Source organism: Opisthocomus hoazin, chromosome 6 (assembly GCF_030867145.1).
Source record: "Opisthocomus hoazin isolate bOpiHoa1 chromosome 6, bOpiHoa1.hap1, whole genome shotgun sequence".
NCBI lineage: Eukaryota > Metazoa > Chordata > Aves > Opisthocomiformes > Opisthocomidae > Opisthocomus > Opisthocomus hoazin.
In genome coordinates, this window is record NC_134419.1 from 7,302,068 (window position 1) to 7,328,638 (window position 26,571).

The 26,571-nt window shown below is 41.2% G+C and overlaps 1 protein-coding gene across 1 annotated transcript; it reads right to left on the reverse strand.

The window, feature by feature from the left end:
• Positions 1–5,834: 5,834 nt before the first annotated feature.
• On the reverse strand, positions 5,835–26,571 carry SHISAL2A (shisa like 2A). Its single transcript, XM_075424126.1, has 4 exons — positions 26,337–26,571; positions 18,462–18,601; positions 11,073–11,151; positions 5,835–6,326 (listed from the first exon to the last, which is right to left on the reverse strand). Exons 1-3 carry the CDS (start codon positions 26,516–26,518, stop codon positions 11,120–11,122), a joined length of 354 nt encoding a protein of 117 aa, XP_075280241.1. The 5' UTR covers positions 26,519–26,571; the 3' UTR covers positions 5,835–6,326; positions 11,073–11,119.

The window sequence follows — 26,571 nt, forward strand, 5'->3', positions numbered from 1 at the left end:
ACAGATGGACTGGGCTGAATTTTTCTTTATGCTGATATCAAACCAGTGTCACACTGCTCCCACATTCTGCAGTACTATTACAGCTTTTGAAGAATAGGTCAGTAGAAATGCAGGGGACTGTAGGTTTCTTTCCTCCTTCACTTCTTTCTTCCTCACCAATCCCACTAGAGGACTGGGATCATCCCTGATAAACCCCAAAGCTTATCACAGGGAGACACTGCACTTGCTGGGAGCTTCTCCATGTTGCAGTTTCTTTTCAGCATACAGGATCTCTTTTTTGAGCACACATCTCTCCTGGGACGCAACAACTGCAGATGAGGCAGCCAATTCTGCTCTGCTGCTTTGCTGGGAAGAGAGAGGGATGTATCGGGGGAGGGAAGGAAAGTGTTGTTTGCCTCCAGCCGTTTTCCTGCTGGAGTGGAGGTGCCATATGGGGCACCAGTACAGCCCTGGGGAGAGAAGACAAAAGAATAAAAGCCAAGGCACAGCAAGACCAAGGCAGGCCACATCAACCACCCCAAATGGAGCACGAGATTAGTATCAAAATATGGATACGCCATGATAGCATATATATCTTTAAAATCACAGTCCTACCATAGTATTGTTGTACCGGTTCTACCACCAGCTTGTCCTCAGGCTCAGTACGTTCATCCTCAGCTGCAGAGGTAAGCATCCGTATGACACATGTACTACTTTACCCAGCTCTTCAGAAGATTTAACCAGATCTCATGACCTTTGCCTTCCCAGCTCCTCCCTTCCCATGGCAATGGAGAAAATAAAAATCAGGACAAACTCACAAATTACAGGATCTAATAACTTACTCTTTAGACGAATCATATTACTCAGAGGTGATCTGTACATGCAATCACTAGAGCAAATAATTTTAGTCACTGTGTTCCTAACTATGGCTCAAACTGTCCTTATTACTTTTAAAGAACAATGTATTTCATGAATACAAAATGTGTTTCTTGGAGTTACTTAATGTCTCCCATTAATTGTGGAGAGATTCTGAATTTGTTGCCTTCGTCGTAAAGCTATTTATTTCACTGGAAACATCTGGCTTTTCATTCAATATGAAGCACTCACACACAATCTCACATGACATTAATGTCACTGTACCTTCTCTCTCAGCATCATTAAAATAAGTAATAAGGTACTTGTCTCCGCTTAAAAATGCAAAGAAAAATTATTCAGCTGCAATATTGTCTTCTCTGTAGAAAGGATTTTGGGGTGACTGATCTTTATTAAGAATAGCAAAATGCAAAACAATATTGCATTGAAAACACAGTAAGTTCTTTACCGCTTTTAAAATCCAAATGCATGAATTCTGAATCTTGCTTTCGCTCCCCTCAATTCTTTGCACCTAAAAAATCTCTTTAGCAAAACCAGTAACAGACTGAAGGGTGCAACCAGTCTATAAAGCTCTGATGGGGTGAAAAATTGAATTTCAAAACTTTGGAAACAAGTTGCTCTGAGTCAGTTTTCCCACAGCTGAATCTATGCTCTTGTCTGTAGTTATGGCATTGGCAATTTGAAGTATTTAATAAATAACTTGCTGGTATTCAGCATGTTGCTTTATTTCGCCTCCTATAATTGAGTTGGGCTGGCTTGACATTTTGATTCAGCATTGTAAAAAGAGCAGATTCCATTTACTGAAATTTCTGTGGTTGATGCATTTAGGAAAAAAATACTGGTTCCATTTTGCAGTACATTCATTAAGGGAAATGTACTTATCCTACATTTGTTTGCAGAAACCAGTAGTCATTCATCAAGAACAAGAGGAACATCTCACTGTCCCTCCTGGGGTAAGTCACAACTTTGGGCAGGGACAGTTCTGACCCGAGGCCTGGTTTCCACAAGGTTTTTCTGGTTTCCCAGATGGAGTCCAGTCCCATGGCTATTTGAAAGCTATCTGCATAGCCATTTTGGTACTCTCTCGACCCTACATGAACATCTGCAGTTTCCATTTGCCACACACTGTGTGAAAGAAGAGAGAGAATGCAGACGCAGAGGTAATGGCAAAGGACCATGTCATTGCAAGGTCCTTCTCTATGTTGTCATAGTAAACATGAGAATTGACAATATATAATAATCATCAGCCAGCTGTCTGCTCTCCCCTGCTGTTCCCCTCTAATTCTGGGGGAAAACCTTGAGTCTTTCTTCTGCACACCCTTTTGGAATTGATACAGGTTTTGCCTGGATGAGGGCCCAGGAGGCTCAGGATCCTGACCCACCAATACCTCCATGCAGAAGTCCGTTCACAGCCAACAAAAGTTTGAACCACCCATTTTCTCCCAAAACTTCTAGGTAACACTGCTTGGCCCAGCTGGTGTAACGTTCAGCACAGTTGATGCAGCAGAGAAAAATATCATGGTCCTTAACATTAAAAATCACCACACACACACACTCTGTTTTCACCAGCTTCTTTTTAGCAAGGGGGAAAGGGAAGCTGTGGTTTCGTAAGATACTCTTCAGCCAGAGTATCCTGAAAAATCAGCTACAAAAAAGGTGCTTATATGCAGCTCTTTGTACTTACACTGTTTCCACTAATCAATTTCAACACTTTGTGTTGCTGTTGCCATCAAAATGTACTCTTCTGTACATACAAAACAGGGCTCTTCAACAGTCTTTCTGAAGGACGGTGATTGGAAAAAGCATAAGAATAATGGAAAATATTACAAAGATGCTTTTAAGTAGCAAGTGTGTAATATAACTAAAACGTAAATTTTAGTATATTGGTCAGACTTACGGACTCAAGAGATACATGGATAGATTCTTCCCATACAAAGGCATTTTATACAAATGTGCTATATAGACACACACATACGTATATATACGAATTATCTCTAGCTGTGGACTACGCTGTCAGAGTCATTAAGGAACAACAGAACAATGGAAAAGGCAAGCTAAGTGCAATAATCCTGTTGACCACCAGAAACCAGCACCCTGTTTCCAAAGATGTACGCCAGCAATGAACAGTGGCTGGGAACTCGGACAGATCCCAGTGTTGGTGGTTTTCAATTCGCTCAGTTTCTCAGTGTAGCAGAGATCTCTTTTTTGAACCAGAAATAGCTTCATACAGCTAGGAACTGACTCTCCAAAAACTTGCCCATTAAAGAGTTCTCTCATCCTCTGCTTTTAATGCAATATATTCATGGATCTTTCTTTATCCAACTATTCAATATCTGTTAAAATCTGAAGTCTATATTGTTTTCTTAACTTCCTAAACTTCTAAACAAATGGCTAAGAAAAGTAGATCTTCGACAGACACCTACAAACTGACCAGTCTTCTGACCTTACAGCTATAATCACCTCTATCTGACAAAAATTTAAATTCCTTACCTCAAATTAAGAAACAAGATTTCTGTGAGCTTCAGCCTAACAGATGAAAACTTAAAAGTTTCTCATTTGTATTCCTAGGAAGCAGCTGAATCTTTATGCTTTTCCTGCCTCACATTTTCCAAAACTTGAAGGATGGAACAATCTTGAGAATCTCTAGCATTTGTCACGTTAGGAAAACAATTAAAACAGGTATTATTTTCATTCAGTAAAACTGTGACTTTTCTTTGGTCTTTCTTCCACAATTTAGGAATTTCAAAGGCCAAAGCTTTCAGGAATTATACTTACATAAGGTGATTAATTATGAAAGTCATTAAGTACTTAATTGATACTGTGGGACCATTGATTAGGCATTTTCTACTTAGACCCAAAGTCAGATTAAAGATTGTAAGTGAATAGGCAGTTATTAATATTCAAATATCTAGAGAACAGCAGGGATGAGAAAGGTAGATCATTCTGGAGTGAGCTGCCACTTCTGCCAGTGTGAGTCCAAAGACAGATGCAGCCAGTCCCAGCACTGCCAGCGGGACCCAGCCAGCCTGGTCCCACTAAAATCAACCCGGGGCTGCTCTGCTGCTATCTATAAACATACAGAGACAAAGCACACTTTCTATACCCCACAGTCCACGAGGCCTATTGCACACTGTTACACAATTCTTCTCCCATTTTTATTTTTCCCTTATGATGAGAAAAAATCCTCAACTTTGAAAAACAATAAAAAATGCTTGTAGCAGCTCCTGTGAGTTTTATTAGCTTCTGTATGGCTGATGGTGGCAGAAGAGCCCTGAGTTTACTATGGTCATTTAAATAACTTCAGCTTCAAATTTTCGCAGGGCAAAAATTAGGGCTACGCCTAACAAGAACATTAAGCCTTATTATGTCTATTAAGCACAGGGAGCCACCCTTGTTGCAACTGCACATTATGTTTGAAAGCTGTTATGGGCAGCATACCAAATGCCCCAATTAAACCAGTGTGGGAGGTACTTTTTTGTGACATTTACAAACCCTCAATTATGAAATAACTAGCTAAAAGGTCAAAGAAATGGATTTTCCTAACACAGTACCAGAAAACATAAACAGGCACTGGATGTAGGCAAACAACTGGAAGCATTTTCTTGCATTCTAGTTTTACTTTTCTTCTGTTACTTCGGTATATCTTAAGGTACTGAAAATTAATAAAAAGCCCATTGTCTGAGGGGAAAATAACCTTGTCACTTGAGGAATCAAAAACACTTAGAAATTCTTGAGGAGACAAAAATCAAAGGTATTTTGATCTGCAACGTTCAAAATATCTTTTATTACTTTTAAATTTAAAAATGACAGAAGTGCTGGTTCAATCTTGTATGAAGTTGAAATAACTTAAAGTCTCTCTTTTTCATGTTCTGTAAGTCTTTTATTAGTGGTTTAAAATGAAGCATGCACTTCCAGAATGTCTATCTCAGGGCTGGGATCCTCAAAGGAAACCAGATGGCAAAAATGAGAAATCTTTTTCTATTCTGCTCTTTGACAGTCCCAATCAAAAAAGTTACGAGGCTGGAAGATCAGGTTTATGTTCTATTGCTACAAAAAATATTTTCTTTGGACATCCAATGTGGTTTTAATCTTCTAGAAGTCCACAGTAGCAAATGCCAGTTCAGCAGATGCAAACAGTTCTAGAAAGAACATATATTACACTCTATTTCTCTTAGAGGCACGGGTGTCTTATTTCACACAAGTAATGTGACTTAAGAGTAGCTTAGACTGGAAACATTTGGGATTTTTGGATGCATAATACCAGATAGCTGTAGATAATTTTAAATTTCAAGCTCTATCGCACACGAAGATGTCACTCCCAAAAAGCAGACAAGGACCTGGTCTTCAAAAGTTGAAGTATAACCAGAGACAAAACTGACATGGTAGGTAAATATTTTAGGTTTCATCTGCAAATGGAAGATGCAATCTGTCTACTGCCTTAACATAAACAGCACAGTTAAATATTTTAGCAATTCTTTTGATCGCTGATCTTAAATAACCCTCACAAGATAAAAAGAAATCATTATCATTAATGTTCACAATTTGGAGGCTGAAAGCTCGAAATACTTGAAAGCTCAAATATGACAGTTAAGACTATGTTGGCTGTTCCTAAGACTTCTGGGGAAATAAAATGTATGATCAGAGCTCTTTTATTACCTGAAGGAAGTTCAACACTTCACAAATGAGTGCTCCAAACTGGAATACTACTGGAAAATTTTTGAAGTTTGCTTCAAAATAAATATTCCAATATATTTTGATGTAGAATCTACAAAACATTTGTGGATGTTTATTTCAATTCATTTCAGCATTTGCTGTTTCCTACGAAAAGAGCTATTGAAATCAATCCTTCCCTACAAAAATTCACTTTTTACTAACTTCACTTTATTGGAAAATTCTCTCATCAAAATAACGTTAAGGTATGTGAGAATCTTCTAAGGAAACAAAGGTGGGGGAAAACGATAAATTAAGTAAGACACAACAAAAACAAATGCCATATTTTATTGAGGTACTGCATTCACATATGTTTGTGCATTGAACAATCACATTGGGCTAAAGACAACCATATTCATGATGTGAAGACACAACATTAAGATGGCACACAGAGAAAGCTTAAAATAAAGCTTGGTCAACATGGTGTGCCAAATCCTGCTCTGCTTGACAACTGTGTTATCTCATTGGAATTGCACAGGGTAAAGACAACAATTTACATGAAAATGACTAGCAGCAGGAGCCGGTATGTGCAAATCAAAGTACACTACTTCTCAGTACAGTAACCATACACAAATACATAACCCTGGCACAGCTTCAGACTGGCCTCTGGTTATCAACAGTGGTTGTAACAGCCAGGAAACACCTCTGGCAGAGTGACTCAGGTTCTTGTGGCTCAGTCACAGTTCATTCTGGTGGCTCAGGAAATCTCTTGCAGTCCCTCGCCTTGTTTTGGCAGGGGACTTGTGAAGGATGCAGCTCCGTATCTGCAAAATACCAATCACAGTTAAGAAGTAGAATGAACAGGGGGAGATTTTTTTTTCCTCTCCTGCACAGCAGAGTTGATAAGGAGATCCTACAAACAAATCCAGAACAAACCACACAGCTCAATCCATTTCACTGGGATTACTTCTTTCCAAGCATCTCATTACATTCCTAACCTTCACCATGTGAAGAATTACTCCTCTGAAGGGCACCCCTGCAGCTAGGAAACACTAAAGACATCCTCTGGGGATGTATGTGGATGGGTAGATCTGCTGTTTCTCCTCTGCTGAGCAAGTGAGGATTTCACCTTGCATGTGATAGAGGCTCAAGGCACAATGGTACCAAAACAGAAAAAAAAAAGGCTTAGCAGATAAAGACAGAGTCATTCATCTAATATTCCTAATATCTACGTAAACCGCACATTTCTTTTTTTTTTTTCTATGATGGACATACTCACAATATGTGCCTTCAATCCTGAAGGATACCGAAACATATTCCAGTCCACAACTGAAGAATTTCTATACAAACAAATTACTCTACTGATTATTGAAACATGATTGCTTCTGAGGTGAAACCCAACAGCTGTTGGTATAGCTGGGTTTAGAAGCAGATGTTTGTCCGGATATGCAAAAAGCAATGAACATGCCCTAAAGTTTGGCCAGAAAATCTCAGCTAATTCAGCTACTGACAGAAGCTCTGAAGTGTGAAAGCTTGGATTTCAAGGCAGATGGCAACTAGCAGCAAAGAGCATCCTAACCAGCAAAGAAAATCACTTCAGTACTGGTTCACTGAGAAGAATGACACTTACCTGAGTTATCAGTGATACTTCTTGTAGATTCTAGATTTTCTGCTGCTTAAGGTTCTGAGGATGGTTATACATTCCTAACCAACTTAAAGCGTATGGGAGAGACATATAAACTTCAACTTGTACCCTCCCCCAGCCTTGCCATTTGGTCACCAGAAGGCTCAACAGGAGCCAGCAGCGTGCCTTGGCAGCCCAGAGCACAACCACCCGGTCACGAAAGGCGATCATCCTGCTGTGTTCAGCGTCGGGGTAGCCTCACCTTGAATGCTGCATGCATTTCTAGGCCCCACAATTTAAAAAGGATGTGAAGGTCCTTGAATGCATCTAGAGGAGGGCAACAAAGCTGGTGAAAGGGTTGGAAGGAATGTCCTGTGATGAGTGGCTGAGGGCTTTGGGCTTGTCTAGTTTGGAGAAAAGGAGGCTGAGGGGCGACCTTATTGCTCTCCAGAGCCCCATGCCTGTCAGTGTTTAGGAGGCATTTGGACAATGCCCTTAATAATTTGCTTTAACTTGTGGTCAGCCCTGAAGTGTCAGGCAGCTGGACTAGATGATCGTTGTACGTCCCTTCCAAACTGAAATAGTTTATTCTATCTCCTCACACAGCATTTTTGATTAAATACCAGATCAGACGGGAGCTCAGATGTCACTATTACGGCCATAGCTTTTTCTCCAGACTAGCGGGCAGACCCTGACACAGCACCCAAGACTGTCTCTACTCAAAGCAGCTTGACAGATAATTCCTTCCAAGACCTGGACACAGTCTAGCAACAGACAGGGGCTGCTGGTGTGGCCCACGGGATGCCTGAGGCTAAGGCACAGCCCCCCCCACATGAAGGCTGTAGAGATCCTTCACCTATCTCACCTTTGACAAGTGTGAGTCTAGCTGTTCAGGATGCCCTTGCAGAAAGTCGCACAAGTTGCCTCATTGGCTGGTCCAGTATTACTTCTACCCTTACAGTTTGGAAGATTTTCTATTACTAAATCTAAATCTACTTCAATGTGAAATTCAGCACATTACTTTCCCTGCCTGCCACAGGCATGGAAAATAATCTCTGTCCTCTATTTTACATAACAGAACACTGTCACTCATATTTTCTTTTCTAAACTTGAGCCAGTTTAAGCCTGTCCTGCCTTTCCAAAATCTTCATAATTTTCTCAGTTTTCTCTCTTCTCCAGTATATCAACACCTAGGAGCATTGCTGTAACAGAGACACTGCAAGCGTTAACTGGAGCAAATCATTATCTTACATCCTAATTACAGTTCCCCTCTTTAGTATGACAGACTGAAAGCAGAGCCCAGAACATCAATACTGGTTTTGACATACTGTAAATTCCCAGATATTTTTTTCCCCATATTACTTAGTTACTCTCCCTTAGGCATATTTGACAATTTTATTTCTCCTTTTTAAGTGCAGTACTTCGCTTTTATCTTTATTGTATTTCACCTTTTTGATTTCAGACCATTTCTCCAGGGCACTGAGATAATTCTCAAAGGCAGTTTTATCCCCAAGTCTTGCAACCCTTCCCAGGGTGGTGTCATACATAAATTTTATACATTTTACTCCTGCAGCCAAGCTCTTACTACTCAACTGAGACAGAGTACTGAGACATCCTTCTCTCCAAAAATGTGTTTGAGAATGAGACACTGAAAACTTCTCTTTGACTGCATTTTTATAAAGATCTGTAAGTCACAGCCACTTGTTCTTATTTATCTGACATACAAAATTACCTTGACAAAGAGAGAAATTAACTTGTTTGTCATGATTTGTCCTCATGAAATCTGTGTCAGATTTTTCTTAACTTGATTGTTTAGTAATTTGATATATTAGCACTCCAAGTTACAAGCAATGCCTCCAGCTGCTTAGGCCCTCTTCTTTCCCATGTTAAAGCTAAGAGCTGTGTTTACTCTTTTGCTGCAAAAAAGCACGCTAACAAGCTTGAATTGTATGCTGAGCTACATCAGTTGCAAGGATGTAAGGGGTCCTGTTCCTAATTAAAACCCAGTGAATTTGGCAGAGGAAGTATGCATGCTAAATCACATCTAATTGCTACATGTAGCTTTCTCACAGCAGTGGAAGGTTCGCAGCCACTGATTGACTCTCTGGCTTATCACTGCACTGTGAAGTGGCTCCCCATAACAGGTGAGGGCATGAAATCTGCAATAAGCAGACAACAGGAAAAGCAGAGGACAAAAAAAACAATTAGAGTCCTGGAATTTTTACCAGCACTTAACCAGATTATCTGCTGAAGTTCAGAAAAGATGCTTGCCTCCCTCTTCATTTTCACAGGAAGTTCCTAGCCGCTCCTTTCTGGATCTGGAAGCAAAAATCCTCACAGGCTGAGGGCATAGTTTTCCCAGTTTTAGCCCAAAAAGAGGTCTCAAGTATATTAAGCCTTCATGATAATACCATTCTTATTTTGATAACAAAAAATTTTTTAATTCATCCACAAAGGAAGCTTCTAAAATTTTTGGTCTTTACATAATGCATGCATTCAAACCCTATAAAAAAGTCCTTTGCAGCTGGCCTTTCAATTCTCTCCGGCTGTTTTTCTCTCCCTGTAAGCAATAGCAGTTAGCAGGCTACACTTCAGGGCACTCCATAAACATTAGTCTCTATGAGATGGTGGAAGGCAGGCAAACTGAAGCACGAGGAAATGAGAGGCTCACGTCCTTCCAAAAGCAATGCCACATTCGTAGGCCTGAACTGAGGTCTCATCTCCATGCTTAGCGCCTGCCAAAGATATCTTTGAATTTTCTCACTACAGACGGCTTTTGGACTGCAAAATCCATTTTAGTCTTCCCATGGCATTTTTCTCCCACAAGCCACTTCACTTGCAGCAGCAGAAAAAAAAAATATGTGGAGGTGGTTAAGAGTTTCAAAATGAGTTTTGTTACACTTAAGTATTATCAGGAGGACAAGCAGCCCAAACCAACCTGTTACGCTGACAATAAAAAGTGCTGAGAAAGACACGTTTGCACATACAATGCACATGGTGGCTTTATTTTAAGCATACAGGAGAAAACACATCAAGCAGGGAACTCTGACACATTTACTTTCCTGCTCATCTAAGAACAACTGCTGAGCAAACAGGCCCACTTTTTTTTGGGTGTTTTTTTTTTCTGTGACAGACATTGCTGATCTATGGCTATTCTCATATTCTGTGTCTGTTTAGCCACCAGCTTTCACCCTCTGCAGAAAGTAAAATGTATGTTTCATGCCATCTGAGGTCTTTTGCATTATTCATAAATTCCTCTTAAGTCTGAAGTGCAATTCATCCGTGCTGGCATATATTTTAAATGTTATTTTGCCTGGTCTGCCATAGGCAGTTTGACGTTTACACATGATTTCAGCATAAAAATTAAGTCAGCATATGAAACTTCATTTTTTGCAAGATAACCCTCGTCAGTTCTCTATCAGGCTTGACACAGCACTCGTAGGTAGCAGCCCCCGTGCACCAGCGGAATATGACTAAACTCCCCACCAGATACTTCACTGCTCTTACCCTTTGTCATGCCTTTCTAGCAGTTCATTGCTGAATAATTTCTTTTGAATGATAAGTTACAATGGCTGCCTCCTAAGTAAGCTCTGGTGCATCCTGGACAGCATCAGGGAAAGGACAAAGACAGCATAAGGGGAATGTAATCTTCTCTGGCACACAACCATGAAGGAGTATTCATGCACAAGTAAACCAAGAAGAAATTTCTCTGTGGAAGGACTCTGTTCAAGTCATTGCAGATACCTTCTTGTGCAAGGACAGCATCAGGACAATGTATAAGTAAATTAGGGACAGTTTGCTAATGCTTTTCAGACAGCTAAAAACCCTCATAAAGAATCATGGCATTTTGAAAAATGCTTATGGTATCTTCATCACCACATACAAAACATAGCAGAGGGCATATAAACACAATTGAATAAGACAAGAAGAAATGTTCTCACTGTACCTATTTTCATCACAGCATCAGTAGAATCCATCCAGCACCTCTGTTTTTTAACATATTGAACTCCCTCTAGTCTCACTGTCTGTAAAACAAAAGCATTTTTAGTAAAACTAACAGCATTATTCTTCCTCTAGTTGTGAGTAGTAATACACAAATGTGCTCACTGCACTTGAAAAAATACAGTTCCTGGAATCTTCCTCTACAATCTTTAGAGGATATGATAGACCAGAGCCATTCCTCTTTCCATTCCTGAGCCCGTGAGAGGCTGCAATTATTAACTTGTGTTAAAAAGAAATACACGTCAAGATCAAGAGCAGTTTAAAGTAGCAGCACTGTGGTATAAGTAGGACTTACGGCAGAAAAGCAGTCTCTCCTAAAAGAAATGGCAGAAAAATTTCCCATATTCAAGAAAACAGATCAGAAATCTCAAACTTTCACCCCTCTCCAAACATGATCAGTCACTATTACCTTCATTGCACCTTCCATCCAGTGATCCCAAAGCACTGCGTGGAGGGTAGCTCAAATTACCTCTCTGCATGAAAGACGTGTCACCCTTGTTTTTCAGAAGGATTGAAGGGATGACAGGAAGAAATAAAGAAATTTTTAGTTAGGCATTTCACCAGTTGCCCAGAAAATCTTAAGTTCTGGCATCCCCCATCTTTTGAGTTCTTGGTTTTGAAGCTTAGTAGTATTTGAATACTGTTTTTCAGAGCAGAAACTCATAAATAAATAATAGTTCATTAAAATTCTACCAGGTAACTGATACAGACACCTGCTTGGAGCAGAAGAGCTGGAATCTTTAGATTCAGTGCAGACAACTTGAGTTTGCCCAGCTGATCAGAATAACCAAAGCAAAGGCAGTCTGCCGTGGGTCACCGTCAGGAAGAGAGAAGACAGATACTCTGTCAGTGATTTTCACTGATCCCTGCTGGCAGCAGAGACAGCAAAGCTCTAGGAGGAGAGATTTTTCTGACCACACTTTCAGCATCATTTCTTTATGTTCTTATCTTATACTCATTCTTTCATTCCCTTCCCACTTCCCTCGCTATGTTTCCAGTCCAAATCTTCTGCTACTATGCTTCCCATGCTAGTCCCCATCTCCACAAACAACAAGCTCAATTCATTCTTACGAGTGCCTCCTATCTCTTTTCCCTGCCCTAAATCTCTAGTTGTTCCAACTCTATGCACTCTTCCCATCTGCACGGCTCCCTCTTCGTATCTCTCCCCAAGCACCCCACCTCTGCTCTCCAGCCACCCACAGCCACTGCTCCAGTCCCTGGCCCTCAGGAGTTTCTCCATCCCCTCCAGCATTGTTGCCTCCCTGCTCTGCTGCTCTCAACCCCATTGACCCCATCCCTCTTCCACATGCTCCCACACACACCCAGGTCCTTGTTCAGTTGCAGTTTCTCCTTTATCTTCTGGGTCCAAAACCTCTCCCTGCTCCACCTTCTCATTTAAGTCTCCTTATGGAGCTCATCAGTCTTCCTCCCAAGGCTGAGTTCCTCTGTATTTCATAGAATCGTAGAAAGCTTTGGGTTGGAAGGGACCTTTAGAGGTCATCTAGCCCATCCCCCCTGCAGTGAGCGGGGACATCTTTAACTAGATCAGGTTACTCAGAGCCCCGTCCAACCTGACCTTGAGGTATTTCCCATTAGCCTCCACTCCAACACTGGCTTTGACCTCATTTTCCACTTTCCCACTGCTTGGGACAACACAGAGAACAAGAGAAAAGAAAAGATGAGTATAACTGAGCAGGGTGCTTCTGTCCAAGAAAATGTGTGGAGAAGGGATTAAAAAAGGTTCCCTATATCCAAGCGGGATGAAGGGTTGAGAATTCTAGTATTTTCATTAAAAAACTTGAAACAAAGCAAATTGGGCAAAGGAATTATTTGGTTTTTGAAGTGCTCTGAAAGTTGCATTTTGTTTGAATTTAAAAAACCTGCAATTTGGTTACAAAACATCAAAATGGGATTTGATAGTTTGACATCTTAAAAAATCTGTCCAAAAATATTTAAGACAAAATCTTCATTGAAACCAAGTATTTTCAGTGAGTTATTTCAGCTGTGATCCAAAAAACACCCCAAAACTAAAAAAAAAAAAGAAAAAAAAAAAAGAAAAAAAAAAATCTTGATCAGTTCTAGAAGACGGTACATGGTTTTTGAAGCCTGTCTAGATTTCATATCTAAACCAGCGTACAACACCTCTTGATATCTTTACAGTAAAAAAATCACTCTTAACGAGCTGCCAAAAACTCACTGCTACAAGAAAGTTTGGGAAATTTAAAAGCTACAGAGTCCAATTTAAACATTTCCAAACTTAATCTTTCCTAGTGATGTAACTTTGATCTAATGCTACCCCTTCCACTAATTTGAATTCCCATCTCCAAAATAGGAAATGCCTTATTTTCTAAAGGAAAAAAAAATCTGGTTTTTTTTGGTTTTTTAATAGTTGAGCCCATTTGGCTGATTTTTCCTATATAGAAACACCTGAGGCAGGTGGGTGGCAAAGAAAAAAAATAGCCTAACTGGGGAAAATTTAAGGCCAGCTGCAGAAAGACCATGTAGTGGAAATTACTGATAAATCCGAATGCAAAGCTATCAATGCATACTCCAAAAACCAAGCACAGTATCTCTGAATTCAGGTAGCAGTTATTCGGTTTCAGAACCAATAGAGTCCAACAATTCTACTGAGCTAAGGAGGAGAAAGCGTGAGAGTTTGGTGCTTTTTCATCAAAATATCTGAATGTTTTGTATATTTGAATAGCGCCCCAGGAGGAATCTTTAATTAAGGAGAGAAATTGGGACAGGAAGGTCATCTGGCTATTTTTTGAGCTGAGTTTTTCCTTATTATGAAATGAAACCACGAACTTTTGCATACTATGATGTCACTGCTTTGTAAGAACAAGGAATTAATGTCTTCTATTACAGTACATTTTTCCCAGCACTTATGAGTAATTTACATGGCCGCAGTTCTCTTCACACTCCAACCTAAAGGTCCCTGCTGTCTGACTCTGAATGCATTACAGAGGTCTTCCTGTGCTAAGCTTTAAAGGAAAATGTTAGTTACCATCATAAAATGTAATTTGCTATTCTCACTTTGCAGTTGTATAGGACACCTTGGCCCAAAGGTCTTCCCGGACTAACACTGGCAGAAATACAGGGGCAACCCAGAAAATGTGTTTACAAACTGTTTGGGTCACCAAGGTGGAGTTTCTCCATCTACCTTTTTTTCTCTGATGGCAAAATCTATTCTAAAACACCAGCACAGATCACCACTCCTCTGCCATCATCTGTGTGTTCAAGCGAAGCATATGTGCATCTTTCTCCCCGAGATGAGCAGCAGATATGCCTCTAGATGCCTCCTTTTCTGCCAGTTTGCTGTTCCTCTCCTGACAAATATTCAATTTTTCCTCAGTTGTCCTCATCTTCCCTAGACACTCAAGCATTGTTCACTCAGCCTTAACCAAACACTTGCAATCTTACGACTCCCTAGTTCCCTACATCTTGAAATTATTTCTGCATAAATGCAACAATTCACCTTCTATATTTAGGAGATCTGGGATGAGCCCACAGAACAATGTGAACTTCAACTATTACGTGTGGAAGGAAAGGCATACAATAATCAATTGTATACTTGATGAAACACAAAACACCAACTGTGGGTGAAACTAAATATAATAAAAAATATTGCTTTCAGAAATGAGTGCTCTCTGAATGCTCCAGGGGTACAGACACTGCAGAACACCTAACGTGTGACAGCCTTCACCTTAAGGCAAGACTATGCGAGTTCAGAAAAAGCAGGGCTGAACTGAGTTCACAGTTAAAGCTCATGGTCTTCAGGCCTAAAATTTTCTGAAGCTTCTAAAAACCATTTTAATTTTTTAAATTCATTTTTATTGCCTATACACGATCACGCTCAAATCTCAGAAGAACTGAAAGAGGAGGAGAGAGGCTGTTTTTATTGTTCCCCAGCCCCAGGCCTGAAACCAGTCATCTCATAAGGTACTCAGACCTCGCATGACTTCTGTGCAAAAGAAACCCAAGTATGATGAAGATAAGCACTCAGGCTTGTCAATGAAATCCTTCAACATTTTCAAAGATCTCTCAACCTTGGCAAAGCAACTGGCTTTCAATTTCTGGCAACCCATTTCATCAACAGCTAAAACTATCAGAATTTAGATGTGAAATAATTGTCATTCAGAGCAGCCAAAGCAGGAAAATAATAAAAGTGAAAAATACAGGATGAGAGCGAAGTCAAAACAGTGTTTAAATACAAAGCAACGCAGTCTGAATAAAGCTCAATACAACACGGGCGATGGTTAGGAAAAAGCAAAGATCTCTCAAGCTTCCAGGAGTTGTAATACCTGAAATCATGACAGACAGGATGCCTACGTAAAAGCTGGGTAATCAGTGGGGGATCTTGGGATGCTGTTCACCTCACGATAGGAACAGAGGAACAATCTCTAATGCCAAAGCAGGATGTGGTTTTGCAGCAGGGTTCAAGTCTGTAGAGAAAGATGGAATCACTTGGCAGCAGCGGTGCAATAGCACCTGCCTCCTTCCCAGCTCTCCATATGCCAAAGATGTCTGGCACAAAAACACAAAGCAAGAGAAAAGTAGCTCTGCTGTCCTGGCAATGGATTAAGAGCTGATGCCACAGCAGCAAAACCTGAGTGATGAAGGTACACAGCAACACTTTCAAAAGCATAACGCCAGTTCATAACTAGAACACAACCATCTTGTAAAAGACCACTAGGCATTTAGTTTATCCCACCCCAGAGTTTATTTAGGCCCTTCTAGGTAGCAGGTCTTATTTCCACTCTCTCCAGGACAGGTGTGAAGTTTTCAATTTGCAGATTAGTAGCTGTTTGCTGAATGTGTGACTTTCACTTCAGCACCTTGTTCAGCTTATGTAGCTCCAAAGGGAGGCTTTGCATTTCCCGACAGCCCTATAAACCACTTTTAGACCAAAGGCTGCATTCTCTGGAGAACAAAACAAGACATAGCAAGTTTGGTGTGAAGTGGACAGTGTTAACTAGACACTCAGGAAGGGGCTTACTGCTGTATAATAGGCTATAATTACAGTAACTCATTGGTCACTTATTGCCATGCAGTCATCGAAGAATTTAAAAAAAAAAAAAGAATTTGAAGCAAGGGGACTTCTCCCCATGAATTATTCCCCTTTTTCAACTTGTTCAACTTCCAAGGCTTAAATAAGTACAACATTCCCTTTACTTCCTACAGCTTTACTGGCTGAACTACTGAAGCCACATTTAAACATTTAGGTAGTGCAAGACAAAGGGTGGAACTTATCACACCCTATCCCACCATCAAAACTTGCAGTCAGGTTTCACAAATGCAGTGCAATGTAGAACAGCCACAGGCTTTCCCACACCAGTGTGCTAGCGCTGGCTACATGTACTGTTCCTGCAGGTATCTACCAATACACATTGGGCACAAAGGCATGGACTACTGACACTGAAGCAAAGAGTCTTAGATTTCAAAGACTGGATCCTATGTCAGTGTCCTGGTTTCGGCTGGGATAGAGTTAATTTTCCTCCCAGTAGCTGCTGTGTTTTGGATTTAGTAAGAGAAGAATGTTGATAACACTGATGTCTTTAGCTGTTGCTAAAAAAATCAATAACTTTCTTCAGTTTCCCATATTCCGCTAGTGAACAGGTGTACCGGAGCTGGGAGGGAGCATAGCCACTCAGATAGCCAAGCTGGCCCACGGAAATATTCCATACCATAGATGTCATGTTCAGTTTATAAATGGGGGTTGGCTGCGGGGCAGGTATCCTCTTTTCCGTGAGTTCAGTCTTTTTTCCCCTATGAGTTAGGCAAGTTCTGTGAACTTTCCAAGTTCAGCAAAATCTGCAAAATTTGTGAGCTCTGTGAAACCCACAGGTTCCACGATCGTTGCTCGGGGACTGGCTATGTTCTCCCAAAAAATCAGGGCTCTTTTACTCTATGTGCGAAATGCCAATACACACACAGAGCAGAGGTATTTTATTGCACATTTGCGCAGACGTGGGTGTCTGTCTCAAAACAGCAAACTCAGCTTCCAAAATTAACAGTTATTTATATGCAAAGTATTAACAGATTCAACTTCCTAATGCATATGTACTGTTATTCTATTAAATGATTGGTTAAGGTCTCTTTGCCCAACATGTAAATTAGTACACATGCTTAATTGTTCTTTTTCAAATTCATCATTGGAGTCAGTGGTATAATTGGGGTAGATGGCCCATGAGCCAGTGATCAGGATCTCCTCCTGCCGGAATTACCTTTCTCCTAGTTACCTGTTTCTTTTGGCAAGTCTAAGCATTTCTTCATGATTTACTAGCTGGGCTAGTAATACATCAATTAAACCTCAGCTCTCAACAGCCACCTCCTGCTTATCAGACAAAGGCACATCGTTTTCACAAGACTAACTTCTTGTCTGGCTTTAAACCAGCAAAGGTAGGGCTTTACAATGGACATCTCTGGCAGCAGAGTCTCGGGACAACTTAGTTTGTATAACAGCTACACAACTGGTCGTTGGGCAGTGAGAAAAAAATTTTATTGTGTATTGTTTGTTTTGCATATTCAGTAGTAGTAGTAGTATTTCCTTTGTTGCCTTATTAAACTGCTTTATCGTAACCCATAAATTTTACTTTTTTCTATTCTCCTCCCCATCCCACTGGGCGGGCAGGAAAGAAGAGCCTGTTAGAGCACTTCAAGTAAAGTACATGTTTGTCACAGACTTCTCACCAAGGATGACATGCTCTTAAAAAGCAAGATTAAAAAATGTGCAAGCCATGTTATTCAACTTTCTTAGCAGGTCTGCAGAGCAGGGTGGAGTACTGTGATCGCTGTTATGCCCGTGCGTTAATGCAACAAATCCCATGCCACTGGGCGGGCAGGAGTGACTGAGTGGCTGCATGGTCCTTGTTGCCAGCTGCTGGGTTAAACCACGACAGTCAGGAAGAAAGACAAAAGATTGATCTCGCCCTGTTGTAAGAAAATACACTTAGAATCTCTTTTGAGATTCTTATTCCTAGAATAAAATCACTACTACATGTTTATGTACTTTTGACAGGAAATCCAGAGCAACTAGCTCATTAAGCCTCTTCCTGATAAAGGGACTTACTTGTTACACCCTTGCTCAGTATTGCAAAGCTTTACACTCTTCCTATTACTAAATAAATATACTGAGCTTGTGTTAAATTTTCTCGTTTGAGTTTGGTACAGATTTCATTCCGAAGGTAAAAGGGCAGAATAGCTTGACTACATCTCGAGGTCCCCATCAGAAAGAAAATACACACTGCTGGTTTCCTCCTTATCCATTTAAAGACAGAATAAGGCTTTTCCTCTGCAGGAGATAATATACGTTAGTAAAAACTGGCCTTACCTGTCATCTGTAAGCTTAAACCAGTATCCAGCTTGCTACGTGGCTTCGTGCTGATAAACAAGTAACAGAGAACGCACACAGTGATGATAAAAGCAAAGAGGACCACTGCTGCTATCGACAGACCCACGAGTGCTCCAACACTAAGAAGAGAGAAAAATAAAGAAATTCAGTGTACAAACAACCTGGGATACCCATTAAAACAATGGTCAGGATGATGTCTGGGGGTTACTTGTAGTCAGGTAGGGGAGTGACTGTGTATTTTTACTGCACACAGAAGTGTAGAGCTCAATAGCCAGCTCACATAAACTAGCATTATTTCATTGCCCTCAGAAGGGTCAGTGTCATCACACAGTGGTTGAACATCTGGTCCTTAATGACATTTCATGTTACCTATGCATACTACTCCTGAGTCTAATTTAAACTATGTTTATGAAAACCAGAAGTAACTTCATGCAATAACTGGCATCAGTGAGATCAAAAATTTCTCCAACCCAGTGCATGCTGCCAGATAAGCATATGCATAAATATCATATGTACACACAAAGAGGGATTCCAGAGCTTCAGGCAGCCCATGCAAACTCCTTTTTCTCAAACAACATGACTATTAAAGCTGTGTTTTCAGTCTGAAACACCATTTTTATTGCAAGAAGAGCCTGTTAGAGCACTTCAAGCGAAGTACATGTTTGTCACAGACTTCTCACCAAGGATGACACGCTCTTAAAAAGCGGGATAAAAAAATGTGCAAGCCATGTTATTCAACTCTCTTAGCAGCTCTGCAGAGCAGGGTGGAGTACTGTGATCGCTGTTGTGCCCACGTGTTAATGCAACAAAACTCGAATCAAGATTGGAGAAGTTCTATGATCTTTGTCAGGGTAAAACGAAAACTGAAGATGAATTAATGTACACACAATATCAAAAGCATCAAAGCAACAGGAACAGAATTTTCAGGACGCCAAACACACAGCAGTATATGCAGATTTTTTCAAGACACTACCCTTGCAGGACAGAAGATACTTTATACTTTTTCCATAGACATTCAGTGAGACAGTACATGTATATATGGAAATCTCTTTAGTAGTTTCCTTATTTCCAACCCTTCTTTTCAAGTCTTTTCCTAATATAAAATTCGCATGATGAAATAAAGGACTGACTGCAATACAGTCTAACTACCATTTACTACCCTCTCCTCGGCCATTTGATGCCTTCAGTGTTCCAGTCCTCTATTCTACAGTCCAAGCCAAAGATGCTGACTTCTGGTGAAATTAAACAGCGACCTTTTGGTCACAGCTGGAGAGTCCAAGGATTGAGAATCTTTATATTACTACTCTGGTATATTTACAATTTTGATAGACGTAAAAAGGACAGAAGAGAGATGAATGTCTTAAATTCTATGAACTCCATCCTCTAGTGATAAAAATGCCTTCATATATCACCGCTATCAGTGAGAAGCCATTTCTGCTGTGGCCTTGCAGGGAGATGAGAAGAGCTGTGCCTCAGGATGTTTTTATGAATTTTACATTCAAGCTACTGCAAAGCTTCTCTACAAGCTCCCATAACACCGGTAGACAGATATGTCCACAGGAGAAACTCTTAAGCCCAGGAGGATGAGAATAGCACATACCGGTATGACTTTAAGACGCAGTTCTCACCAGCTACCAGTCAGATCCATTACTGAAGTTTGTGCAATGTTTAGCTCCACGTACTACTAAAATTATTTGTTACCAGCAAAATGATTGGTTCTGGAAAGAATAGCTTTAACCTTACAAATATTTTTTTCACGGTATTTATCATCTGCATGAACTAGAATGTCCTTATATGTTTGCGTATATATGCATGTATTAAGCAAATTTTTCCTTATCCTTTTCTTTGGCTCAAATAAAACTTACAGGCAAGCAATACTCTGCTTAATATGGAATCTGAATATGTCCTCACAGTCAGAGATCTCACCTGGGTTCTGGTCTCATTTTTGTATTTTCACTTGGAACACCTTGACCCAAATGGACAAACAGAAGAAATACACTACACCACAGGAAGCTGATGTGAGCAGCCACTGAACCAAGAATGATCTCCACAGCTGAACCTATTCAAGCAAGTAACACAAACCTAAAGGCTCTTCAGAAACAGGTATTTGTGCTTTTTTTGTCATGTCAGTACTAGCCCTACTTTAAGATTGCACTCAAATAACGGTCTGCAGTGCATGACAAAGGTTGCTCATCATTATCCAAATATTAAGCAGAATCAGCTGTCCTAAAGCTGAACAGACCAAGTACATATTAATGATTACATGCTTTTCTATACCAGCATCTATTACTTCTCAGTTGTAGCTCTCCTCCATGCAGTTGTATAAGATGATGTTAAGAATACAGTTGTGTATTGTACAGCACAGTGCATCTCCAGTGTCACTACAAAACTTGTATAAGATGCTTCAAGAGTTACAAATGGCAAAGGTAAGAAAAGTAGTTCCTGAGGAACTCTCCAGTATTTTCCAGGTCAAAGACTTATCATAGGTTATATGCCACTAAAAGTGTTTGTCATGCTCCAGCAGCAATGTGAAAAGATCTCACTGAAAGCATAGAGATCAGCATCACAAAACCAAATTGACACCCTGGATGCCACTTCCTAAATCAATCAGAAATTAAGATTCAGTTTGTACTTTCTCTTTTAAACCTAATGTTTCAATACCAGACAGCTCTCAATGTGCTGAAGCCAACAACCCTCTTAGAACATATGATTACTTTCTTTCAGGTTAATTTTGGGTTAAAGTTGGGGGACCGGGAGTTGTTTCCTAATTTATTGAAATAATTCAGAGGAATTTAGTATGCCTTCCACAGCTCTGATGCTTTTTTAACCAGAACACATTATGTTCTCTCATTTTTTTATAGTTAAAACTGTTATCAGAAACACAATACCAAAATAACTACGACAACTGATCATTTTAATGATCACCCTCTCTGAAAATAAAGACAGCTCTTCAGCACTTACCAGAGATTCTACAGCAATTACTGTAGTGCTGCATATCCACCTAGAAGAGCCCTTGCTAAAAACATTTTGCTGTCTTCCCGTCTTTACCTTAAACACTAGGTGTTTAAAATCCACATGATAACAGTCTACAGGCCTCAGTCTTTAAGATCAGTCTTCTGACAGCAGAGACATTAAACAAACAAACAAACAAACTAAAAAGTCACCCTTGCCCACCTCTGTGGCCTCATTAGCAAGCGAAAACCTCTGCATTAACAGCCCACCCACCCCCAAAACGTTGATCTAGCATTAAAATGGCAATGAAGGCCTAGGGGTAACCCTGGCAGCATTTACACAGTTCTTCAAACATTAGCAATGGTTCTATGGGTATTAATTAATAAGGCATTTTGAATAAAATCTATACTTAGTCTGCCAGAGTTTTAATCAAATACGTAATATTACATGAAACTTCTAAAAGGTATGGATGTGGAATGGATACTGTAATTCTATTTGATACTGAAAGAAGCCATTAGACTTGCAAAATAAAACTTAATTGAATAGCAACAAGAATACTTCTAATATATTTTTAAACACTGAGAAACAAAAAAGGTGCTAACTGAACCTAACTGCATCAGTACAAATACTACATGCTTAGCATTTCTCCCCTTCTATTCAGCTTTGGAGGTAAAGAGATGTCATGATGACTGCATGGATATGCACAGTACATGGCTCTGAAGGGTGAGCTGTTCTGTTTTTTCACTCACTACTGTTTTCTAGCACCTGTGTTTTATGGTTTCAAAAGCTCCACAACCTTCCAGTGAATTCTGTACACCCCTGACTTTTACTGAAGTTCCCTTCTCTGTTCTATGGGTTCCTGACTGCTGTAAGAGACAGAAAACACACATCCTTCACTCTTCTTTGCTGAGGTCAGCTTTTCAAGAAATGTGGAAAGGGAATCTATGCTGCTCTAAGAAAAAAAAAAATACTATACTATTTAAGTACCAGCAAAAAAAGAAAGGATAAGTGAGAAACTAATAATGTTAATTACAGATTATAAATTCAGGGGAAAATATGAAATGTGTCAGAGCTACTCAAAGGTCAATTATTTATGATTATCCAGCAGCTCCTAGTACAGCAGGTGTTAGGATGTACCTGTCAAAGAACGCAGTTTCTGCAGGAGTGGGAGGGGAAAAGATGGTTCCATTTTGCCAAGGGATATTGCAGTATATAGCTCTACACATAGTACAGGAAACAGTAATTTGGCAAAAAAAGAATAGCATAGGCTTGCAAGTGACTATTGCTTCAGGTTGCCTAGGCTGCTGGTTTCTCCATGAACCGCTTCCGTCAGGGCTGGCTGCCAAGTGGTCTGGCAAGGCATCTCCCACAGCAGGAAAAACACAACAGAAATATGCAACAGCTTCCTGAAATTCTACCTGGTCTGTCACCAAACAGAAGTAATCCCCAAGATACCACCAACCACTCAGTGGCACATTCAGTCACTGCTTTCAAATTAATGGGGGGAGTGAAGCAAACGAAGATTTAGGATGAGAAACTTAAAGCTCTGGAATAAAGCAAAACCTGCAACAATTCCCCCATTGGAGCTTCCAACTTCTTTCCCTTCCTCAGTAGGCTCAGTCTCCTGACTTACTTTGGTTGGTTTGGTTAACTCTTGAATAGTTTTAAGTCTTAAAGGTTTCAAGTCCTAAAAGTGTGTGCTCAAAAGCTGTAGGAAGCATTTGAAGGATTAACATATGGTTGTTACACACTGATATAAGTAACAGTCTGAGACAAGGCAGTGATCACCAAAACATTCTGAGAGACCAGAAAATGTTATTTTTATGTTTTCCTTACACTCCAAACAGAACTATGATTTGCACATGTATACAGTTTTCAAAGTGCTGTAATACTGTATTACATGTAGGGTTTCCAGTGTGTTAGTAACTAAAAATTGTGATTTGTTACTGGAAAACACTTCTGAAAACAGAAATTTCAATTCTAACCACTCAGTAACTTTGCTTAGAGAGGTAAATTGTATTTATTCACCTCTTCTTCACAACAGATACAGACAGTTATGTCAGAAGTTAAGCACAACCAAAACCCCACCAATTCCAGTTTCCTCGGATCCTTTCAGCAACTTAGGGCCACTGTAGAGAGAAAAAAAAAAACCCAAACCACCACCACAAATTCTGAAGTTTCAAAGTTTTGGCCCAAAGTTCTGACCTAGTTGGAAGCTAAGCAGTCACACTTCTCAGACCCTGGAAAATCTTTGTAAAGGAAGATCCTTCAGAGAGGTGCTTCATTAAAATCTCTTATGAGAACCATTTTTTTGAGGTACTTTCTGAAAAGATCAAGCTTTAACAGTCTTCACCATAACATCTCATCCAGATGCAAGAACAAAATTTCATGCTAATCTTTCAGTAGTTCTGCCATCTTGAGAAGGCTTCCTGTGACCTAAACAGTCAAAGGCTGTGCAAAAAAAAATAATGTAACATTAAAACAATATGGATATTTGATGAGAAAAGTACACAACAGGACACTTGGGGATGTCTTCTCACATCAGAGAAGCTGAGTAAAATTCTGTGTCAGTCACAGCTGTGGATGGCTGGGAGATTCCCACATTCAACCCACTGTTTGTACAAGACAAACTAGATTTTAAATAATTATACACTAAATATTAGACAAGATAAATTAAATGAGAGCAAGCCCACAGTACTGGGTAGTATCAAACCAAGAGCCCTGCAGGCATTCATGTGTGAAACTGCAAAACTGCTGGCCAAGGCTGGGGACCCGTCACTACAAAAGGCCACTCTCCCAGAGGACTGGTAGCCCGGGAGTGTAACTCCAACCTGAAACCAGACTCTAGAGAGGAACCCAGGAACTACAGACTAGTAGACTAGTCCTCCATCCCTGGCAAGACAGAAAGGTCTGTGAAAAAAGGAATAGTATCTCTAAGTCAAGAGATAAACACAATGTCAGGATGCTGAATGCATCTGACTTGCACTGGGTTGCATCTGACCCTGGCTATTATCCCCAAGCCACGATGCCCAGGCCTGCCCCACTCACCTTACCTGGATGCGAGGGACAGGCCCTTTGACGGTAAAGCCACTACCCGCATCCACGCGTTACCACGCTCTGCCCTCAGGAAGCTGCTGGCGCTTGCTGCTTCCTGACACAAAATCTTTCACTGAAGAGTCAGCATTACTAAAAGGGGAAAATACTGCCTTGTTAACCTGCTGGAGTCCATAAAGTGTCAATAAATGGATGGATGGATAAAGGAACTCAGCGGATATAGTTAGATTTTCAAACAGCCTTTGACAATGCCCCACGCTGAAAGTGGGACTAAAAAGACTGAACTGACACAAGCTTAGGGAAAAGGTTCTGTTACAGATTCCAGGCTGCTTAAAAGAATAAGGAGCAAAGCACAGGCCTAAGTCGTCCCTTTTCAGTATAAAGAAAAGTCACAGAGATCCATGCCGAGACTGATTTTATTCAACGTCTTCATCTATCATCTGGAGAAGAATGAAATCTGAGTCTCCTAAATCCCTACAATTGATCAAAAGTTATGAGGGCGAGGAATGCTGGAAGACTTGCAGAAAATTGAGCGAGCTGGAAAAAGCGTAGATGAGCTTCAGTGTACATAATGCAATGTATAAATGAAGATAACCAAGCCTACATGACAACAAACTCAGAACTGGCAGTTCTGAACTCAAGAAAAGTTTTAGAGTCATGAGTGACGGCTCACTGACATTACAATGTGCAGCGGCAGCCAAAGACAGCAACAAAACATTGGCCACCGATGGGAAGGATTTTGAGCGCAAGACCGCAGGTAGCATTTTGTCACTGTGAAAAACCTTGCCATGCCCACATCTTGAGTATGCAGCTCCAGATTATGCACCTCAAAGAACAGTGCTGTGGAGTGACAAATGGTATGGATGAGAGGCAACTAAACTGATCAGTGGGGCCTGCCTCAACGATAATCCAAAAAGACTAAGACTGTTTGGAGAGGCGAAAAATTGGAACTGATACACCAAACGCTTCCAAAATTTTGAATACTGCGCATAAACTGAACGTGCACTTGTTGTTCACCATATCTCACAATACTAATACTAGAGGGCACCCTAGGAAACTAGTAGGAAACAGTATAAAACAGATAAATGGATGTATCTTCAAACAGCAGGTAGTGACCGCTGCCACCAGGCCTGTAGAAGCAGACAGTGGAAACAGGTCCAGAAAGGGATTAGACCAAACTGGGGATAACAAGACCATAAAAACACAGTGAAAGCACCGTGCAGAGGTGTCCGAACACCCTGACACCGCCAGCCTGGATGCTGAAGAGCCTGAGGGGAGTCAGGCACAGAGCAGCCAGGCTGGCTGTGTGCAGCTCTCACTGCCGCTGCTGGAGATCCAGTCGGAGCTCGACAAGCCCCCGCGCCGACCCGGGGGAACACGGGTCTGACTATCTGCCATCTTCCAAGTGGAAAGTTAAGTACTGCTTGATCTTACTATGCACACAGAAAAGTAGCTGAAGTCGCTGGGAACTTCATGCACGCAGCCTCTCACACTTCCAGGCGCCCGAGACAGCCATTCCCCTCACACCGAAAGGACGGAGGGACGCCCTGTACACAGGCACCGAGCGTTTCCCAGCGCCTCCTCGCCAAGACCATGAGTTATTTCCTTCAGAAACCACCCTGGCACAAGCAGAAGTCTCTCCGGGCAGCAGCCGCAGCTCCACCCGCTACTCTCAGCGGGACAAAGACAGCCTGAAAGCGCCCGGCTACGAGTACCTCAGAAACACAAACCCGCAGGCGAGCTCGGGCGACCGCGGCTCTCCCGCCTCCCGGGGACGCCGAGCCTCGCCCGGCCGGAGCGTCCCCACCGCCCGCCGAGCGGGACCGGGAGGCACCGCCGCTCCCCTACCTGAGCCACCACATGTAGCTGTGCTCGTAGGGGAAGAAGCTGTGGGGGTCATCGCAGCAGTACTTGACGTCCTGGAAGCCGCAGCAGTACACGGCGCGGGCGTCGCCGCCCGCCCGCGGGCAGCTGAAGGCGCTCACCAGCACCTTGTCGGCGTTGAGGTAGCTGCTGCACTCGGCGCTCATGGTGCTGCGGCCGCCCGCCCGGCGCGCTGCCCGGCGCCTCGGCTCCCGCGGCA